The 22,748-nt window shown below is 41.8% G+C and overlaps 1 protein-coding gene across 1 annotated transcript in view; it reads left to right on the top strand.

Moving 5' to 3' along the window:
• plekho1.S (pleckstrin homology domain containing O1 S homeolog) overlaps positions 1–20,766 on the top strand; it is a 31,025-nt gene extending 10,259 nt beyond the window's left edge. Inside the window, exons 3-6 of the mRNA XM_041574454.1 lie at positions 13,527–13,667; positions 16,729–16,833; positions 19,053–19,154; positions 19,539–20,766. Of these exons, the coding sequence (XP_041430388.1) occupies positions 13,527–13,667; positions 16,729–16,833; positions 19,053–19,154; positions 19,539–20,237 (1,047 nt within the window). The 3' untranslated portion in view covers positions 20,238–20,766. The remainder of the gene's footprint in view (positions 1–13,526; positions 13,668–16,728; positions 16,834–19,052; positions 19,155–19,538) is intronic.
• Positions 20,767–22,748: the final 1,982 nt, after the last annotated feature.

Consider the following 22,748-nt stretch of genomic DNA (forward strand, 5'->3'; position numbering starts at 1 on the left):
CTTTATATGGTCACAGAACAACCCCTCAGTGACTTCTAATATCCTTATCATTTTCAGTAGTTTTTTTTAATCTATCATCTACAATACCTTTTCCCATGAAGAGTGCAGGCAGGGGTTAATGTTTATGAGGACCCCTGCTGTCATTGTACAGGCAGCTATAGACGGCTTCAGGACTGAGGACACACAGTTGATTGCTTTTTAGAAATGACCTAGTTAACGAGTGGATGACGGTCTCCTGCCTTGATGTGGGATAAGCACAGAGTGACATGTAATTGGCTCTTCTTCTTCTTCTAAACACAGTGAAATACATTGCGAGGTTTTGCCCCGAGAAATCTTACTTCTATAACAGACAATCTTCCACCAGAACAATATCTTATGTTAAAGCAGCTATTGCTTGCTAATAATGCACTTATTTGATAGGTTACAGTCTACATCAGTGATCCCCAACCAGTAGCTCGTGAGTAACATGTTGCTCTCCAACCTCTTGGATGTTGCTCCCAGTGGCCTCAAAGCAGGTGATTTCTTTTTTAATTCCAGACTTGGAGACAAGTTTTGTTGCATTAAAACCAGTTGTACTGCCAAACAGAGTCTCCTGTAGTCTACCAGTCCACATAAGGGCTACCAAAGAGCTAATCCAATGCACTTTTTTTCATGGTTCAGTTGCTTTCCAAATCTTTTTACATTTGAATGTTGCTCATTGGTTAAAAAGTTTGGGGACCCCCAGTCTCCACCAAGGGCAAACTGTTTCCTATGAGATGAAAGGATGAATATGCAAACAGTATGTTCCCTGCAGAGTCTATGTATCATCAAAGCCAAGTGACATCCGTGTATTTTCCTTTCCATTTTTCATGACTTCCGTCTCCAAATTAGAAGCATCAAGATTAGTTGACCCCAAGAGACCTGGGCCACTGGAGCCACTGCTTGAAGTCCTTTATGAGTTATTCCTGCATTAAATGCATCACATAAACATTATTTATAGGCCTGAGACTCACTGCACGGAGCAGGAGAAATAGCTGCCAGAATAGGGCCTCATTAACCGACTTAATCATTGGTTTTTTCTTTTAAAAAAACTGCTGCTTCTCCTGTACCGGGAGAAGGAGACAACCTTATTAAACACCGCCATATTTAGTTATCCAATGGGAGTGTGACTTTTTACATTTGATCTGGTTCGTTTCCGTGGCAATTTCAGATATTTGGCAAATATTCTCTAGTGTGTTCTGCGTGGGGAGTTTAATTAGATTGTAAGCTCCACCGGGGACACATTTTATTACCTTGTATGGAAAAGTTTTTTTCCCCTGATTTCTTTCGATTTCTATAGATCCTAATAAATCGTTGGGACGGGAAACATTAGGAGAAGGGGTTATATTCCCTTAAATGCACAACAGAGTGTGACTGCGCATTGCTTCTTTGCATATTTCCATTCACATGCTCTATACAAATGCATGAAGAGTCATGTGGAAATAGGGATGGTTAAACATTTACTCAGCTATAATCTGTCTTTTTCTTTATTTACATGTACCTTAATGAACAGAGGGATGTGAGTACAGCTTATTACCTATTGAAATATATTAATAGGGACACATTTCATGTTCATGTGTCAGCAAGTATAGCCATTTTGATCAGCACAAATTCACGATGAATTTCCACGTTTTGCCGCCGATTTTCACTATTTTTCCGTGAAAACTCTCAAATTTCTCGACTTTGTGAAAATGTTCGAATTTGAATGCTTTTTTGTGAAAACTTTCAAATTGCACGGTTTTTCCGTGAAAACGTCCGAATTTCCTGATTTTTTAGTGAAAACTTTAGAATTACATGATTTTTCCGTGAACTGTCCGATTTCAAAATTTTTCAGGAATTTTACGGGAAATTCTCAAATTTTTCGGCAAAGCGAAACGGGAGAAATTCTCCCATCACTAGAGGTCTGTATTATTGGTGTGCAGATCTAATACCTATGGGTTTGCTGTTGGACTGACCTATTGCTCCTCTGGCCGGCCAGAAGTGGGTAGGGTTGCAACCTGGTCAGTATTCCACCAGCTTAGCTCTAAATCCCTCGGCAGCTCCCCCTCTAACCCAAATCTCCAACTGGTCTGCCCCTCTACATCACAACTCTGTTGGTATTGCCAAAGCCTGGTGATGGGCCTAACTCTATCCAAGACCCTTCCCACTTCTGACACCACCCTCTGCCACGTAACATCCAATGACTTTGTTCTTGTCCCAACCTCCTCTCCTTCTTCTTCAATTCCACCCATGTAGGATGTCACCATAGGGGGTGGGATGGTGTTTACTAATAATTGCTGCAAGTCAGGGTCAGGCATGGGTTGAAGATTGCTCATATTCCCTGGAACTAAAAAACTGTCACCTTATCTTGGCCATTAGGCTTATGTCACCTGTGACTTTTTGACCACCTTTTAAAAAGATTCCATCAATAGGTAACCAGTATGTGTCTAGCCTAAGTGTCTTTTCTTATATTTAGCCTGTTTACTTGGCCAGTCCTGAATTGGCCTGGGTTTAAGGTTAAAATGTCGACTCCCCCAAAAATCCATGCTACTGGTACACCAAAAGAGTATGGACTGATAGAAGCACCCCCCCCCCCAAACTCTGAACCTGAGTAATTCTTGGCCATGCCCTGTTCCTCTCAGACCACAACCCATTCTGCCCAGATCAGATCCCAATTGAGGTGACTCCCAAAAATCCTGGGAAGGTTGACACAGGTCTGTGTTTTCACCACACAATGTACTAGAAGCATACACAGTAATATTTCTATTCATTTTCATGAATTCTCTTTTTCTTACAAACACAACTGTCCTTCACTCATTCTCCAGCTATGAAATGCCAAAAGCTGACAGTTACATCTGCACTGATTTTCTTTTGAGTGTGCCATTTCCAGTATTGAAGAAAACAACATTTTGTTTCTATCATCAGCCTACAGTACTGATGTCGAGCGTGTATCAGCCCATCTGCTGCTAAACTTTATTTCCCAGGTCATTAGAGGATGCTGGGAAATGTATGTGAGTGACAGCTAGAGTATGGCAGCTAGAACTTGGCGATATAGTAGTCACTAGCCTGTTATATTGATTTTCATTATTGTCTGTTAGGTCAAATACTAAGTATACCCCGTTATGAACTATTGATGCCAAGTATAACATTCTAGAGTCCATTATTATGCAGAAAGGGCATCAGTTGTCTATATATATATATATATATATATATATATATATATATATATATATATATATATATATATATATATATATATATATATATATATGTGTTAATTCATATGAAATGGATCAGCCATGATTGTGCCAAGGATTTATGCTCCTTTTTAGACTCTACGACTGAAACAGTGACACAAGTTACACAAACAATGGAACCTTCCGATTATAAAGGACCCATATGTATTTTTTTTAAATGGTCCAAATAAGGTCTCTTCCTTCAGCAACTATCATAACCCTGTAATTGATAATAAGTCTAGAGTGGGAGTTAGCAAAAGGGATTACTGCCGGCACTCGGCACATATTATTCAGGTATTATGGAGGCACCCAGATTTATGAATTAATACGCATATATATTACCCTGAGAAATGAATGGAAAAAAATATTTTTGATTCATTCTTTGACGTTCTAAAATTGAACCTTCATGCGTGTGATGAGTAATAATAACAATAATAAAGGCTGTGATCCCACCTAGGCTTGGAGCATGAGGTCATGAGCAGATGTATGGTATCTTACGTTCTTCCTGGTTGGATGAATTCCAGACGATGACTCCTGCCTCGCACAGATGGTTCCCCTCCATAGATTGTTTGATCAGTGGTTTCCAAAGCCTTACACATCCTATAGTGGAAATATTTCTATCCTGTTTCCATGGGATGAACACGTCGTAGGGTCTCTGGAATGCGAGAGAACTGCTCACGGGTGCACAATGAGAACACAATTCCTAAAATTCAAAGAACAGAATAGGCTTGTTACCTAGGATTTAACCTTGAGCTAGATAATTTCAATGGTGCTTTTTGGTGTGTTGGTGCCAGCCAGGGATGTTGGTAATCAAAACTCCCCAGTCCTCCTGCTCCTAATGGAATGGAATGACAAGCACCCAGCTTGATGCATCAAGGAGGTGACAGATGGGCCTTCACTTAGCAACTGCCTGTTTCTTTTGAGCGGTTTGTTGAGGAGTTCATCTTGTTAACGTTGTGTGTGTCAAAAATGGTGGCAGACAGAAAGGGGCTTTTTTTCCTGTGTGTCTTTACCCTCAGGCTAATCAGATGGTTTCTCCTACAGCAGGAATATGCCCACAGCTGTCCTTGCTTTGAAAACTATCCTTACTTTGGAAACTGTCATAGGTAGTTATTGGCTGGATCATGAGCACTAGTGCTTTGTGGTTGAAACTTGCCATAATACTCAATACTCAATTTTTTGCCCGACATATGTCAGAAAATTGATCGGCCAGGTTAAAAAACCTTTATCGGTCCCAGTGCAGTCTATCTATGTCTGCAGGGCCAAGCAGGCAGCAGTTTTGCTGACAATATCGCCTGAAATGGTCTTTTTAGTTGATGGACACATCGTACATTTAAACGATCGTTTCGAGATAATCGTGGTCTCACGATAACGATTGGATCTTTTAAAAATCTTTACATCTATGGCCAGCTTAACTTGTGCCCTCTGAGCCCCCATGTTTCAACCACTTACCACTGACTATTCCTCCCCACCTCCATTGGTGTGACGATTCACGGACAGGAGCCAATGTGCTGTATAACTTTACATTTTTTAATAAGAAAAAAATATGCAGACCTTTGCAGAATGGTACAACAATACAAAAAACAAGTCCAGGTTCAGGCTGCAAGTCAAGGGCAGGCGGCAGACAAATAAATGAGGGACAGGCCAAACGTCGGGACGGGCAGAGTTCATGCAAGGTCAAAAAGAGGCCTAGGTCAATACCAGGAGATCCAAAAATCAAAGGGAGAAGGAAACAAATTAGAACAGAGCAGGAAAAGGAACAAAATTACTGGATACAGGGACTGGAGGAAAGACAGGAACCGAACAGGATCAAAACAGGAACCAAACAGGATCATATACAGGATTTTCTGCGAGACTTGGACAATATTCCATGCAAGGACTAAGGAAAACATGACAAAAAGGCAACAAAAGCAAAAGTCATGCACAAGATCCAGACTGCCACCACACTGCCTCCTGTGGTTCAGGCAGGAGGAGCAGTGCCTTGAATGTAACCTGTCACTGGTTCGAAAACAAGGAGTTCCTGACAATTGGTTAACTGGCTTCCTGCTTAGGGTATGCGCCCCTATCATTACCACTCTTAAAGGGAATTATGTTCAAATGAAAACTGAATTAGTCTTGCTTGATACCCCGATTCTATTTGTTATACTGTGTTTTTAGGAATTGTTCCTTTACATGTCCACAGCCAATACAGTAAAACACGGGAAACCATCAATCACATTTCTGATTGGTTCCTACTTCCTACACACTGCTCCCAACATCAGATATACCAAGTACTCTAGTAAAAAAGAGGCTCATCCTTAAATGTTAATGAAACTGAGAAGTATTTCTGCTCGTAGCTGTTAAGACAAATCATTATGGAGCAAGATCAAAGTAACTTGACGTAACTGAGCATCCTTTACTTGGCCTTTGTTCATCTTGTATTTAAAATCTGAGACCCAGATACCAAATATGTTTAATTGTTGCAAAGAATATATGAATCTCTGATACTTCCTCTCTGGATACTTTGATGATGACCAAATACGCATAATGTGTTGTTAAAAAAACCAACATCAAATGTCGACGCGATTCCCATAGCACCACCCTGGAGAGGTAATTGGAACCCTTTAATTGACCCAGAGGAGCTGACTATTTCTGTCATGTTGGTGACAGCCAGACCCTCTATCCTTGGGGGTAGAATTATGTGAACCATCTGTATGTCTTAACCCTTCCCCTGGATTTATGGTTTGCTTGTACACTGAGCGCCATGCACTGCAGCTTCTCATATACCCACTCACTAATCTTCCTTTCTGATGTTATATTTAGGTGCGGTTAGAACTGCAGCTCTTTGCTGAGTCTCTTTTGGATACATTAACACAACATGGCTTTGCACAAAGGCCTGGAAACTGAAAAAGGAATGCATTGGAAATCATTACAACCTTCTACTGATATAGACCTGACATTCTAGAGAATCATTACAAACCTATACCTCTGCTCCAGTGTAGGTTCCAGTAAAGTGACCAACTTATTTAGTTCAAGCCCCCTTGAGTTCCATCCTTTTGGTCAAGCCACTTGAGGTTCCATTTTGAGGTTCCATCCTTTGTTCAAGCCCCTTGAGTTCCATCTTTTGGTCAAGCCCCCTTGAGGTTCCATCCTTTGGTCAATCCCCCTTGTGGTTCCATCCTTGTTATTTCATAACAAGGTTACTGGTAGAGAACACTGAGAATATGTAGGGTGGCGTAAATCTCACCCTAATTGACCTTCAAGTTGGGCTTACTAGGAGAGTAAATTGGCACTCTACACAAATCTCACACTTACTTGCCCTCCGACTGAGATACCCCAGTCACTACAGGTCTTCCAATGGGAATCAGTTGTGCGCAGAAGTCTGAACACACAAGTTATGGTGCAAGTGCACACAACAAATTTAGTACTGACCCATTCCTCTGTGCACAAAGTCTGTCTGAAATTTAGAATTATATTGCTGCCTATCAAGAATAAGTGCCACAAGCCAGGCCCTTTCTAAACTGGAAAGTATGAGAAGTGGAACATTCTCATGCAGATTTTCAAAGCTGTGAGATGCCTTCATTTGGTTAATTACATCAATGTGTACAAAAGTTCTCTTTATATTGTGTGTGTGTTTGTGTAGCTGGGAGAGATGAGAGAGACAGGAGCTGGTGGGGGTGCAGAGAAGAAAGAAATAAGCAAAGCTGTTGAAGAAGAGATGAGAGAAACAGAACCAATGGGGGGCAAAGGAGAGAGAAACATGAGGTGGGGAGGGAGAAAGCAGAGTAGATGAGACTGGGGTGGGGAGAGGCAAGCAATGGAGAAGGTAAGATTTGGATAATGACACATTGGTTTTGGCTAGCAAATTCACACTCAGGCCCAGAAACCACTTGTACCAGCAGTGACAGTCACTATTAAAGTACAATGTTCTACCCTGTTTTACAAAGAACCAGATAAGCTTTGAGTATGCATGCTTTTGGTCACTGAATAAGCCTGGCACAAGATTTGTTTTGACCAGACAAAGTGGTCGCCAACCCCGCTGTGTTCTAAGACAAGGTATGGAGGAAGCTGGTGGCCTCTTGGGGAGTGCTTGATGTTGCTGGTAGTAGAAAATATGAACCATAATAGAACAGGGGAGGGTGAGGGTTTCCTTATGCTTTAAACTCAGTGACACGTAACTTAGGCTAATGCAGGGATCCCCAACCTTTTTCACCCATGAGCAACATTCAGAGTTGGGGAGCAACACAAGCATGAAAAATATTCCTGGACTTGCTTCCAAGCCAGGAAAAAATAAGCACCTGCTTTGAGGACACTGAGAACAACATCCAAGGGTTTGGGGAGCAACATGTTGCTCAGGAGCTACTGGTTGGGGATCACTGGACTAATGTCATAGCTGATGGAGAAATATTTGAAACCACCTAAGCGAGAAATACTAGGAAGGGGGAAAGACCATGAGCTTGTGAATGGAAATAAAGAAGGAGAGGAGACAAATGCATTGTAGAAGCATCAAGAATAGACGAATAGAAGCAAGGGAAAGAGATAGAAAAGATACAGTAACTGGGAAAGGAAACAGAAGAGAGGGATCGGAGTTGGGGTAGAAGAAAGAGAAGACAACCAGCTAAGAAGAAGAAAGTAGAGGGCGAGACAAGAGCTGAGAGTAGACATGCCTATTAAGCTGACCATACCTGAACATTGTTAGATAGACGATTTCATATGGTTTAAGGAAGCGTGAGTCCAAAGAACAATTATAACAGACATCTGAGAACCTTGGACAGCAGTTGTTTCTGCATATCTGAATATTTGAATAATTGGCCCTCCCTCCCAAGTCAAATAAGCTGGCAATGATGTCATGGAAAATGGAGGGCATGGAAGAGATGGAAAAATGCAGATTAACTCCCAAGAAAAATAGTTTAGGGGTTGGGCTTCAGCTGATGTAACCGATGAATTAAAAGTGTGTTGAAGAAGTGCTTTAGTTCCCCTTTAAAAACACTTGAGCAAAATAAATACAGGGATAAAGAAATAACCAGAAAGTTTTTATTGATTTGTGCAATTAAATTAAAGATTGTACATACCATTGCTCATCAGCATGTTTGCAGGTATCCATATTATATCAAGCACTGGCTACGTAATACCCAACAGACATCTGTGCAGCAGCGCACATAATGGTGCTGCCATACTGACAAACTTCCTTAATACAAATACTTCCTTACATACAAGCAAACAATTCAGAAAAGGCTAAAGATAAAGATAAATAATTCAGAAAGAGGTTATATGTTTCCTTCAGTGTGACTGAAGGAACTCACACTAGAGCTGACAGTCAGCAAGGCTGAACTTGTGATAATGACACTTGCGCTTCCCTGGCTTGTCCCTTTCCCTGGCTTGTCCCTTTCCTCATTTTTAGGGTGAAAATAGATTTCCTTATTTCTGACAGTTAGAAATATAGAGACGTAGGCATCCCACAAGCACCCAGACTTAGAGTCCTGTGTGGAACCAATTTTTGAGACCCGGACTGGACATCCAACCCCGGCCCTGCAACTGCCGTATCTGCAACCCAATCTGCAACCCGCCGACCACCATTAGATAGGATGTGCTGTTGTTGCAAACCGGAAGTGACATCATCAAAAGTGGGCGGAGACAAAAACAAATTTTGTAAAATATAAGTAAAATATAAACAGTATAACATAACATATAGATGAGACCCGTAGACCCACATCTATACCCGCACCCGAATATCCTACCCTCATCCCACAGGGTACCCGTTTTTTTTGCGGGTAACCTGCGGGTATCCAACCTGCTGGAGGACTCTACCCAGACAGTCATGCTCTCTGCCACTCATAACCGCCTTCTTTTCCTACTGCTGTTCAGACTAAAGTTAAAGGAGGGATTTTGTTTTGTAAAGGGGAAGTAAACCCAGATATAGAACTTTACAAAAGCATATGTACATTCACCCTTTGATAAAAATGGCAACTGAAATACTTTACAAGCCAACAGAGAGCTAATTTGGAGGGGAGCCGACTACTAAGGCAAATCTTGATGGTACATGTAGTGAGGATCAGCAGTGCAGACATTGTAAAGGGCAGGGAGACACTGTCTTCAGTATTCTATGCCTTGATTGGTGGAATCACTGCCTGATATCAATGTTATTTATAGAGAAGAATTATTATGGACATAGAAAAGTTGCTTGGAGAGGGTTGAGTGGGTTCCGAAGGACCTTCTCAACGTTAGGCTTGGTCAGACCTGTGTTGAGATGGGCAGTCTTGTCTATTGGGATCAGTGGGCTTTTTTTACCACTCACACCCAACTCATCAACCTGTTCTACTTGTGAACTGCAATCCCCGTTCTCAAATCTCTAGTTGTAGTGCAGGGGTCCAAGTATGGGGCTGCGGGTTCTTAGTAGGGTCTGCTCCCAGTGTAGAAGAGACAGTCTGATCTGCTGATCACTAGGGAGAACCCCATACACGACCACTACACTCTGTAGCACTTTCAGTATTATACTTTCTCTCCTACCTTCCTTAAAGGGGTTGTTCACCTTTGAGTCAAAGGGGCAAATTTACTAACCTCCAAAATTTCGCCAGTGACGGCTTCGCTCATAGCGCAACACTTCGCCAGACGTAGATTCACCAGGACAACGCTAAGTCACTAAAATCCGAAGTTGCGTCCACTGCGTTACTGCGCCAAGCAAAGCGAAGTTGCACTAGCGTCGCCTAATTTGCATACGACAGGAAGTTAATGTACAATGGACGTATATGTTGCAGCAAATACATTACATTACACAAGCCCAGGGAACCTTAATAAAATAAAATAAAGTTGTTATAATTCCCTACACATGAGCCCAGTGTATAGTTTATGTGCCATATGTTAGGAAATGTAGGGGGAAGCCGGTTACCCCCCAAAAAAATGTACGCTCTTTTGCAGCCTATCACCCTGAAAAAAGGAAAAGACGCAAGCGTTTTTTGGGACTTAGAAAAATTTTAAACTATTTTTTGAGGAAGTCCTATCTACTCTATTGCACTTCTCCTGGTCTGAGGTGGCAAAGGCAAGTCTGACGCAAGAGGTAACGTTCAGTAAAATACGCACCTTAGTGAATTTGCGTAGTTACGTCCATTCGCCAGAGAGCAAATTTGCCTGGCGTTAGGGAGCGAAGTACCGTTAGAGTCTATCTCCTTCGCTAATGAATCGACTGTTCGTAAATCGGCGAAGTTCCAAAATGACGAATTTTCGCCAGCGTTAGTCACTTCGCCCTTTAGTAAATTTGCCCCATAGTATGATGTAGAGAGCCATATTCTGCGATAAATTGCATTTGCTTTTCATTTTTTATTATTTGTGGTTTTTAAGTTATTCAGCAGCACTCTGAATCCTTACTAAACATTTGTATTTAGATGGGGGGGTCAGTGACCCCCATTTGAAAGCTGGAAAGAGTCAGAAGAAGAAGGCAGATATTATAAAAATGGGTTGGTAAGAACTGGACATTCTATAACTAAAAGTGAACCGCCCATTTAATACGTAGTAAAGCACCGAAGCGGTATGGTAGTTCTTTCTATGCAGGATAACGGATTTATACAACAATGATGTGAAAGTAGATTCCTGTTATAAGCGGTGTTTAGAAACAAGGTCACGCACACACAAAAACAATGGTTTCTATTTGAGAACATTTCATTGTTGTGCAGTTAGTGGAAATGGAGCTGCTGTACTTCCCAGGAAGACTCATCACTAGACATACACCTTCCTCTTCTCTACGTGATGCAGAGAAATTGCCGAGCGCTTAGCCTTCCAGCTGAATCTACTTCCTGCTTGTGCCACGGATCAGCCAAAAATAGAAGGAGATAATCCTATAACCAAGTTTAGGATGTGACTAGAGCTTGGGCAGACGCAAGCTATTGTTTTGGTTCCCTGTTAATTGAAACTGAGGGTATTGGCGTAACTTCCCCTTTAAAAGCATTCCATTTGATTTAGTGGCTAGCAAAGTGAAAGCCAATCTGACGCTTCATTCAGAAAATGGGTTTCTTCCGATAATATGATTTGCAGTTAAAGGGCATCTCCAACTAAAATCTTTTTTTTTTTCTGCGTAATGAAAGGAAATATAATTCCAAGCAACTTTCCTATATGCATTCATTGCCCATTGTCACTGGTTTTAAATCTTCGTGTCTACGAAATTGCAATTGAAAGCAGTGCCATTTGTGTTCCCTGCGAGCCATGCTCTGTCTGCTTAAACAATGTATCAGAAGCCAGAACTGACTTTGGCAGAACCGACTCCTGTTACATTGATTTAAGAGTCAGACCCAGAGAACAGAAAGAGATAAACAAAAGTTGAAGGGAGGGGGTTGTATACTGGGAATCAAATCCACCTCGCAAGGACCAAACATGGAGTAGCCCTGTGTAGCTCAGGAAATAACCAAATCCATAGATTTTGCTGATTATGTTTTGCACTTGTTTATATAAACTATAGTAGTACTTATCTGTTATCTACCGTGTATCCTGTGCTTGAATGGCTGCCCCCATGGCTACACAGCAGCTTGTTTATATAAACTATAGTAGTACTTATCTGTTATCTACTGTGTATCCTGTGCTTGAATGGCTGCCCCCATGGCTGCACAGCAGCTTGTTTATATAAACTATAGTAGTACTTATCTGTTATCTACTGTGTATCCTGTGCTTGAATGGCTGCCCCCATGGCTACACAGCAGCTTGTTTATATAAACTATAGAAGTACTTATCTGTTGTCTACTGTGTATCCTGTGCTTGAATGGCTGCCCCCATGGCTACACAGCAGCTTGTTTATATAAACTATAGTAGTACATATCTGTTATCTACTGTGTATCCTGTGCTTGAATGGCTGCCCCCATGGCTACACAGCAGCTTGTTTATCTAAACTATAGAAGTACTTATCTGTTGTCTACTGTGTATCCTGTGCTTGAATGGCTGCCCCCATGGCTACGCAGCAGCTTGTTTATATAAACTATAGTAGTACTTATCTGTTATCTACTGTGTATCCTGTGCTTGAATGGCTGCTCCCATGGCTACACAGCAGCTTGTTTATATAAGCTATAGTAGTACTTGTCTGTTCTCTACTGTGTATCCTGTGCTTGAATGGCTGCCCCCATGGCTACACAGCAGCTTGTTTATATAAACTATAGTAGTACTTATCTGTTATCTACTGTGTATCCTGTGCTTGAATGGCTGCCCCCATGGCTACACAGCAGCTTGTTTATATAAACTATAGTAGTACTTATCTGTTATCTACTGTGTATCCTGTGCTTGAATGGCTGCCCCATGGCTACACAGCAGCTTGTTTATATAAACTATAGTAGTACTTATCTGTTATCTACTGTGTATCCTGTGCTTGAATGACTGCCCCATGGCTACACAGCAGCTTGTTTATATAAACTATAGTAGTACTTATCTGTTATCTACTGTGAATTCAATAAGTGCCTCAAACTGATTAGAATTGAATTATTTTTAAAAAAATGTTGACATTCATAAATTTAAACGAAACCGAAGCCCTTGCGAGTTCCCACTAGAGATGCAACCAAAGCAAGAAATGAAATTGGCCCAGAGGCCTCCCCTCCTCATTAGTATAAATACGGGGGCACCTTGGTTTCCTAATGAAATAATGCTTTATTATTGTGGAGGAGCTTTGAACAATAGTCCAGTTATTATCCAGCCAAGGGATTTATCAGCTCAGAACAATTTTGTTTTTCTTTTCTTTTTTTTTTTAACAAAAATGGAACAAGGAAAAAAAGTGTAATTATTTTTTATGCAAAATTCGAAGAATATCTGACAAATGTGAGGCTTGGGCCATGTAAGGATTATAGCTGTAAGATATACCCTTTATATAAACAGATGTTGAGGAGGATTTGCCAATGGTCAAATTCTTTTTCTTTGTAACATTGGTTCAATTTTTTTCACATTTACAAAAAATTTTCCCGACATTCTGAAAAGTTTTCCCACTATTTTGAAACTTTTCACCAACTTTTTTTTTTTCTTTCAACAAAATTAATGATCTGGCTCATTTATTTATTTCGCTTCTCCCGGAGGTGTCCCCCAATTGTCGAAAACCCATTTATCCCACGGCACAAAACTTCCAAATTTCCTTCAGATTTCAACTTGACATGAAAATGTTTTCGCATGGTGGGAAATTTTATCACAATGTCTAAAGCTAGGAAAGAAACTTTTCTTTATTGATGATAGATTGGATTTGTATCTTGACTTGGGATAAAGCTTGTTACATAGAACATTTGATTGGCCAAAAACCTTGGGTTGAGGGACCATCATCCCAAATTAATTTTGTTAACCTGTGGCCCTGTCTTTTTGTAGGTGAAAGATGAAAAGAATGGGCATGAAGTCTTTGACCTGAGTGACTATGAGAAATGTGAGGAGCTACGGAAATCTCGAAGTCGGTCCAAAAAGAACCACAGCAGGTTCTCCCTTGTACGCTCCAAACAACCAGGGAACACTGTGAGTGACTCTACTTCTTCTGCCAGAAAATCAGATCATCATTTATATTGTGCCAGCAAGTTACCTAGTGCTTAGCTTTAGCTCACATTTCTCCAAGGCCACCCATTCCGATTAGAAGAAAAGAGGTTCCGCCTAAATATTGGGAAGGGGTTTGTTACAGTGAGAGATGTGAAGATGTGGAATTGTCTCCCTGAATCAGTGGTACAGGCTGATACATTAGATAGGTACAAGGAAGGGTCGGATGCTTTATTCACCAGTAGCTCCTCCCAGCAGACAGGAGGGAGCCAATGAGATTAGAGGAGGGAAAGGGGTGATACAGGGAGAGCTGGGAAGTGAATCAGTGGTACAGACTGATACATTAGATAGGTATAAGAAGGGGTTGGATGGTGTTTAGCAAGTGAGGGAATACAGGGATATGGGAGATAGCTCATAGTACAAGTTGATCCAGGGACTGGTCCCATTGCATCTTGGAGTCAGGAAGGAATTTTCCCCCTCTGAGGCAAATTGGAGAGGCTTCAAATGGGGTTTACCGCCTTCCTTTGGATCAACTGACAGTTAGGCAGGTTAAATATAGACTATGTGCTCTGATAAACTTCAATCACTCTTTACTGCTGTACTGCAAGTTGGAGTGATATCACCCCCTCCCTTTCCCCCCAGCAGCCAAACAAAAGAACAATGGGAAGGTAACCAGATAACAGCTCCCTAACACAAGATAACAGCTGCCTGGTAGATCTAAGAACAGCACTCAATAGTAAAATCCAGGTCCCACTGAGACACATTCAGTTACATTGAGAAGGAAAAACAGCAGCCTGCCAGAAAGCATTTCCCTCCTAAAGTGCAGGCACAAGTCACGTGACTTGGGGCAGCTGGGAAATTGACAATATGTCTAGCCCCATGTCAGATTTCAAAATTGAATATAAAAAAATCTGTTTCCTCTTTTGAGAAATGGATTTCAGTGCAGAATTCTGCTGGAGCAGCACTATTAACTGATTCATTTTGAAAAAAAATTTTCTTCCCATGACAGTATCCCTTTAAGGTTGAACTTCTTGGACGTGTCTTTTTCAACATAACTTACTATGTTATGTTATTATGTTAGCTAGATTGCACTGGAATGCATTGGTCAGTGAAAAAGCCAATGATCACCCTGCTACATATAGGTATCTATCTATATGGGCAAATTGCATGGGACCTTATTGTTATGGATGAGTGCTCTCAGGGGTGATCCTGGGCTGCTGTGGCCTCCCACTTCACGGAGAGGGTCAAAGGGGGTCTGCATCACTAGTGTAATGAGTGTAATAGTAATCTCTGCACTATTGGAGCCAGTGGCATAACTAGATATTACTGGGAACCCACAGCAAATTATTTTTAAGGGCCCCCAAAATGTCTAGAGGTTGACCAGTTTTGCCAATATTTATTGTTTATTGTTTTGCCAATATTTAAACAGCCCCCTAGGCTCCCGTGCAGCTGCAGGGTCTGCTTTTTCTGTAGTTACGCCCCTGAGCGGAACCAAATTTCTGTATTAAAACAGAAATTTGGCCCTTAAAGTTACAAGAGGCTTTTTTTATTGTAACAGGCCACTCGCTGCTGCCTGAGGCAAGGTTCTCATGGCAAGAGCAGCCCAGGGTTCTATGTGAGTCTCTACATTCCTGTCCTGGCTTATCCTAGGAATTCTGGATATTTTGGGTTGATGTTTATCAGGCTGAAGATGCTGCAACATACCCACCACATACAGATGCAGTTTATGAATTCTATCTGAATTCGGGGGCAGAGACCGTTAGACAAGAAGGAGTCTTCAGACTGGATCAACGGCTGGGGCCGTGACTGGCAGACATTGTGACCCATACAAGCTGTCTGTTGAACTGTACAGTCGCCCCCACATACTCCCCACCTCAAGAAATATTCATTATGTTCATTACGGGGCATTACATTAAGCTATTAAACTATTGCTTTTTGTCGTTGCAAAACATCAGGAATTGCACAAATGAGAGTATAAGGCCATACATGAGTTTTATTGATGTTATTTTTCTGCAGCCATGCATAGTGTAACCCTTGTGTAGTCATCACCAGAGCAACTCTGATGCTTGTTAGATAGCATCGTGGTGATGAATGATTCCCCATGTAAAGTAGAATAATTCCGTAGCCACCTAAACTCTGTCCACATACGTCACGTTTCTTTTGTGCAGAACCTTCAGTGGAGATACCAAGATGGAGGGAGGTCACTTATAGAGAACCCAATAGCTAGTCATGTACATTGTTTGGTTGGTGTGAGTTACTGTCCTAGTTGGTGTTGTCCTTATAGACAAAGGGGTCATGTAATAAAATAATAAAAATAGCCACATTTTCTGTGGTCTAATTACTCATACTAACCATCCAGATGTTTGCTTTCAAACAGTTGACCAGTAAATGCCACCTTCTGATTGGTTGCAATAGGTTAGTAGACCTTCAGCAAACGCTGCAGATAGCATAGCCCTGCAACTTGCATTCATTAGAAGTGTCCCCCCCACACTGGGGTCGTCATTTTTGTCTATAAAAACTGACTGTCCTGCTGTGTCCTTGCTAGGAATCGAGGCACCATAATATTTTTGATGCTCCTCGCATGGGCTTGGATCAATAATATCTGTAGGTCAGAGTGCGCTACACAAGTGACCAGCCCAAGCCTATACAAAGAGCACCTGGGAGCAAAAGAAAAAGTCGTGGCATTGAGTTCCCTAGCAAATTTCAATGGGACTGTTCCTTTTTAATAAAAGCTTTGCACCAGCCCAGTTCCAGAAGTTAATAATTTTGCTTTAAGGGTGTCTAACAAATTGGCTCCTCTTCACATCCCCGGAGCAGAAAAAGGAAGCTGGGATGGGTATTTAAATAACAGCTAGACAATAACATAGTGAAAAAAACAGCATCTGATTGTGCAGCAGCCTGAGAATGACAAACGTTAGAAACCTAGGACAACCTAAGAGGACATTATTTCTAATTATCTTCAGTCTTCATGTGCTTTGCATCGTCCTTTATCCAGGCAGGTCTTTATTATTGGGAATTGGATGACTGACCTCGTTTCTCCTCCTAGGCACCGAACCTGATCTTTCTCGCAGTCAGCCCCGAAGAGAAGGAATCTTGGATTAATGCCCTGAACTCTGCAATCACACGAGCCAAGAACCGCATCTTAGATGAGGTAAGCAGAAAGAAGTAGGGCTGCGTTAGGGCGGCTCGCCAGGGTCCCTTCTTGCCGTGAACAATGTAGAAATAAAAGAACCCGTTGGAGGCTGTGCATGTCAAATCGAAATCCTTGGACCTCTTGCAACTATTAACCATGTATTTCTCCCACACTTGTACATTCCTCTGGTGGCAACTTATCACCATTCCTGTACCATTTTCTACTGGTCGCAAAGGGAAAAAGCCACCTACATATAGGGTTCAGCCTGAACACTACAGTTCGGTCAGTTCTCAGCTTTCTTATTTGTCATCATTTTTATTGGATTTTCCAAAAACACAAAAGGTTTTTAATTTTGAACAGATTATGTAAAATGGGTCTCAACTTTCTGTTCGGTTTTTCAGCTTTGTGAAACCCGAACAATAATTTGACCAATAAATGAAAAACATTTAAATACCAAGATACTGTAACGGTCACGTTATCAGGAACCTTGTTAAGTGATGGTACCTTCAGACACACAGATGGACCCTGTGGGTTCCAGTGTTCACCAACGCCCTTTTGGGGCCCCGGGCTTTCTGCTGCAGAAGCCAACAAGGTAGTGCGTAGCAAGTCCATAAACGAGGTACCGGCAGGGGAAGAGGAGACGTAGTCAAGGTCAGGTGAAGAGTTCGATGCAGGCGGTAGAAATCGTAGTCAAAGGACCAGCAGAAGTCAAAACCAGGAAATCAGGAATCAAACGTAACGCTTGAGCAGGAATAGTTGAACTGAAGACAGCTTGGGCATTTAAAAAATGGAGGAGTAGCCTTTTAAACAAGATTTGGCGCCCCTTGGTGACATCATGACGCAGGCTGTCTGCATCAATCAGGGACGCAAACCCCGAAGTGCGCACATGCGCACCGTCAATCTAGGAGAGACACGCCGGGAGGTAAGAGATTTCAACAATCTCCCGGCGCGTCTTGCAGATACTCACCTTGACATCACTTATGTATTATCAAGTGCTGTTAATTGCTCATTATTACAGAAACCAAAAAAAAAAGCAAATCAATCAAAAATAGAAAATTGTTAGCAATTAGCATTTCTAACTGATTAACAGCGATAGCTGATTTCTGTATAATAGATTCCGTAGCTGTAATTAATGGATTGGGATTAATCATCAAGCAGAATATGGATAGAGATTGAGTTGTCGCCCACTTCTTGTGACTTTAAGAGCATAATTGCTGTCATGGATCCCTCTGAAACCCCGGGAAGGTGAGGGTGGGAAGAGGAGGAAATGAGAATCACCCCTGCACCCATGTGGTCTTGGAATAGACTTCTCAGTTTTTCAAAAAGCTGTTCATTCAAAATGTTCTGTCCAGTTTAAAACATTGAGAAAACTGGACAGTAATCCAGCTAGTTTTGTCTAAGTGATGGAATAACCCCACCACAGCATCATAACTCCACGGACATCATTGTGCCCACTTCTGATGTCATCATGCCCACCAGGGCCGGAACTAGGGGTAGGCAAAAGAGGCACCTGCCTAGGGCGAATAGGAGCGCTGGGTAGCTACGTGTCTTCTGCCTGCCCCTAGTCCATATTCGCTACTTTCCCCTGTCTCCCTCCCCTCCCCTCCAGCGCTCTCTCCCCTCCCCTCCTGCTCTCTCTCCCCTCCCTTCCGACACTCTCCCGCCTCCCCTCCGGCGCTCTCTCCCCCTTCCCTCCCTTCCGATGCTCTCTCGCCTTCTGCGCATGCAGTCAGTCGAGGGGGAGCGTGGTGGATGACCAGGTCGCCTAGGGCTTGCCCACCTCAACATCACAGCCCCACCTCTGCCCCGCCCCCTTTGTTCGAGATTAGCTGCTGGCAAACTTGGCAACTCAATATATAGCTCAAATATATAGCTTGCAGCCCATATGCTGGTGAGCATAATTGCCATTGAAGCAAATACAGTAGAACCCCCATTTTACAATTTTATGGGGACCAGAAAAAAATGGTGTAAAATCCAGGAAACTGTAAAATCAGGGGAATGTATAATATATACTCGAGACCGCAAAACAACAATGTAAAATGAGGGAAAACTTAATATCAGGGGATGTAAAATTGAGGCTCCACTGTACATTAGCTCCTGCTTTTGCAAACTGCCAATGTAAATAATCCACTGGTTATATGATTATTGACCACCCCCCACAAGATTTTATTTGGAAATCTACCATCACATCCTAGACGTTCAGATCATAATCCAAGCTCTGTCACTAATTCCTGCAGGTCACAGTGGAAGAGGAGAGTTATCTTGCTCATCCAACGCGTGATAGAGCGAAAATCCAGCATACCAGGCGCCCTCCTACAAGAGGTCACCTTATGGCAGTGGTGAGTAATTGATTCACAGTGCTGAATAATTATATCGTTTGACTTCAATTGGTATGACCTCTGTCCTAATCTTTTAATAGTGTCTAAATAGAAGGATTTTGTTTTGACCTCTGACTTACTGTTGATTTACTTAAGCTGGACATATGTACCTGTTAGTTTCCAAAGGGGAAGCATTCTAAGCGGCTGAAATTTAATTCTCTTTGACTTTTATAGACTGTTGGGTAAGGAAGAGATAGCTAGGCAAGCATGATGCTATCATCAGTGGGAAGGTTGACCGAGGAGGCTGGGGAGGTGGGTTTATGATACTCACTATGAGTTAAATATATTGCTAAAACAACCCAATATCTATGACATAGCTTATATATTTGCTTCAATCACCTGCAGGCATCTACCTCAACGTCAGATGGAATGCTAACTTTAGATCTAATACAGGAAGAGGATGCCTCACAAGAAGATCAAGGCAGCTGTGATAAAAGTTTCAGAGTTGACCTAGACAAGTCCATAGCCCACTTATCTTCCAAGCGTCGCAGATCAGACTCTGAGAATTTTAAGTGCCCAGAAAAGGGCAGGTCAGAGAATCTGCAAGGGAAAGATCAGGTGTTCTGGGATAAGTTGGGGCCTCACCATGACTCCTTTGGGAAGGGCACAACCTACACGCCTCAGGTCCCTAAAAAGCTATCTTATTCTGAGAAGAACAAATGTGCCTCTATGGAGGAGATCTTATCGAGATCAGACTCCTCAGGTCAACGCCCAATGTCCAAAAAGCCTCCTGAATCAGAGAGATTAACCCATTTACAGGAACTGATAACAGAGAAGATTGATAAAACTCAGGAACTGCTCACAGAAGTAAAGGACTGTGGAGAAAGCAAGGAAAAGGGAAAGGAAATTTCTTGCAAAGTGGACTCTGAAAATGTCCTTCAGGAAGCAGAGAGGCTTCTAGGAGAAGCTTCCTCCAATTGGAGACAGGCCAGAAAGGTCTTACAAGAAATAAAGGAACTGAGAGACCTATGCAGACAAGCAGACAAGCAGTCCCCAGATCCTAATCAGAAACTGGCCAGTCATTACAGGAAAAGTCTAATGTGAGGGACACAAGCACTCTTTATACCCTTGAGCTCTCAAATCAAAAGGAATATTTCCTGGTTGATACCTGCTTACGGCTTTATTACACAAAAACAAGGCTAATGAAGCCCAAATACTAGAAGACGAGCTGTCTTTGGAAGGGTCTCTTGGCTTTGCACTTTACTTTTCTCCAGGGGTAGCTGCAGAAGCTCTTATGTGAGCAGGCTAACCATATATGCAGGAATCCCCATTGGAGAGCTTGGATCTACTAACATACGCACGCACACACTCGCTGGCTGCCCGTCCAGGCTCATAATCATTAAGGTCTGCAGTGTTAACAGTGGGGTGATTAATGGCAGGCTGAAATAGGCCAACTGGATTAGGAATGTAGGCCAACTCTATTGCCTATGTAGTATGTGTTATCCAATACAAAGCATACAACCCCATTATAATGTTACCCAAGTTTACATGGGCCTGCTCTTATTTAATGTATTTTGCAATGGGAATGTGAAGGTATTTTATCAAAATAAAATACTGTGTTGCTCGCCTCCAATTACCTCTATCAACCATGTGAACAAGGCAGCATGGAAATATCTGTAAGGAAACTCAACTTGTATACCCTGTGTCAGAAGACAATTCCACTCAGGTTGACCAACTAGCAGATAGGCCTAAGCGACTGTCCTTTGACTAAAGCATTTCCCTGTGCTTGCAAATGGTTGATAGGGCAACTAGAGGAGCATTGCATAATAAGAACTGTTACATTTCTACTAATTAAAAAAAAATATTTATTTCCCTGTTGGGTTAAAGATTTCCTCAGACTTACATGAGTCGTACTGAGACTGACTATGCACTTTTCTAGCTGGTCCAACCCCTCTACCCCTAAGTTTCTTTAAATTTCTGGGTGCTGCTTTAATCGTAACACTCCAGAACCAGCTATGGTGTCCTTCAAAGATAGGAGATGTAAAGGAGGTAGATGAACTCCTTCAATAGTGTCGCTTGTTTAAAATGGCCTTTCAAAATTTAGGAGTTACAGCAGTATGGTAGGAGTGTCTTTCTTCTTGTGCTGGGAAAACCAAATGAAGGTTGCACTGTGTTAGCCATGAAATGAGATGTTCTTAGCTTAAGGACAATATTAGGGACAATATAGAAATTTATAAAGACAACCTAGGACACTTCTTCAGCCATATTAGCTGGGCAACATGGACCTCTTCTAGAAGGTAGTCCTTTAAAGAAGATCCTAAATATTTTTTAACATTCATTTTATGGAAAGCTTTGCAATCATTGCCTTCCCAGCCAGTGTCACTTATAATCCGCTGCTCTTCCAAACCCAAAGTCACCTGTGCTCTGATGTTCTTCCCAGACCAAATGCAGATAGTTGTGAATCTCAACATATATTTCCGAACCATTACCTATCCTTATATATAATATATATGTCATAAAATGTGGTCTAACATTGACCTATTATAATCATCAAAAAAACTTTTCCTTCATCACACATGAACTTTTTTTTAATTTCAGTGTGTGAGCAGAGGATCACTTTAAATTCCTACATCTCACCACTTACCTTGCATTTAGGGTAGAGGAGTTACCTTCCAACACAAACGTGCAGTGTCGGACTAGCTTACTGGAATCCCAGGATAACTCACGGTGGGCCTAGGTTTCAGTGAGTCCTCTTGCTTCTAACCATCTGGCCAATTTCTTGGTCCTTCCCTATTTCTTTATGAGAAAAAGGAGACAATATTGGAGTATAGTAAGTAAATATAAAAGACTAGGAGAAGAGGTTGAGTGAGGAGAGGAGGAATAATAGTTTGGAAAGTGTATCCACAGTCTAAGGTTTTCCGGTGTGTCCACAGTCTAAGGTTTTCTGGTGGGTCCACAGACTTAAGGTTTTCTGATGGGTCCACAGTCTAAGGTTTTCTGGTGATTCCACAGTCTAAGGTTTTCTGGTGGGTCCACAGACTAAGGTTTTCTGGTAGGCCCCTGGCATCCCAGTCCAACATTGCAAAGGTGAAGGTTTTCATATAGGATCAATTCTTCCTGCTGTTTAAACAATGCCAAGATTCTACATTTAGTGGGTAAATCTAGGGTTTTACTAGCAAAGGAATGTTGCATGAAAGGTGTTATCTGCATACTGATCTTCAACCAGGCACGGACATACAGTATGTTCATGTTCTTGTCTATAATACATATAAGGTCTTTATGAATCACATTTTCCTGATGTTGTACATGGCATGGTCATGTGTTTGGTTTTTTTGGAAAGCCTGATCCCCACATTTGGTAATGTCACCTTTTTATGTATCCTCTCTACCAAAACTAAGCTATGCATGAAGTAAGAAAGAGATGTGGAACTGATTTATGAACACAGATGTTCATACCCAATGGAATGTTATGGTGGCTTTTGTAGAACATCCCTGTGTTCATCTAAAGACTGAGATAAAGCTGTTGTGTCATAGTTTTACATTTAGGAGCAGTCACCATAAACCATCAAGAAGGATGTCTGGTGGCCTTCTTCAGGCTTGTGATCAGTAACGCAAC

The sequence above is a fragment of the Xenopus laevis genome, chromosome 8S (assembly GCF_017654675.1).
Source record: "Xenopus laevis strain J_2021 chromosome 8S, Xenopus_laevis_v10.1, whole genome shotgun sequence".
In the NCBI taxonomy this organism is placed as follows: domain Eukaryota; kingdom Metazoa; phylum Chordata; class Amphibia; order Anura; family Pipidae; genus Xenopus; species Xenopus laevis.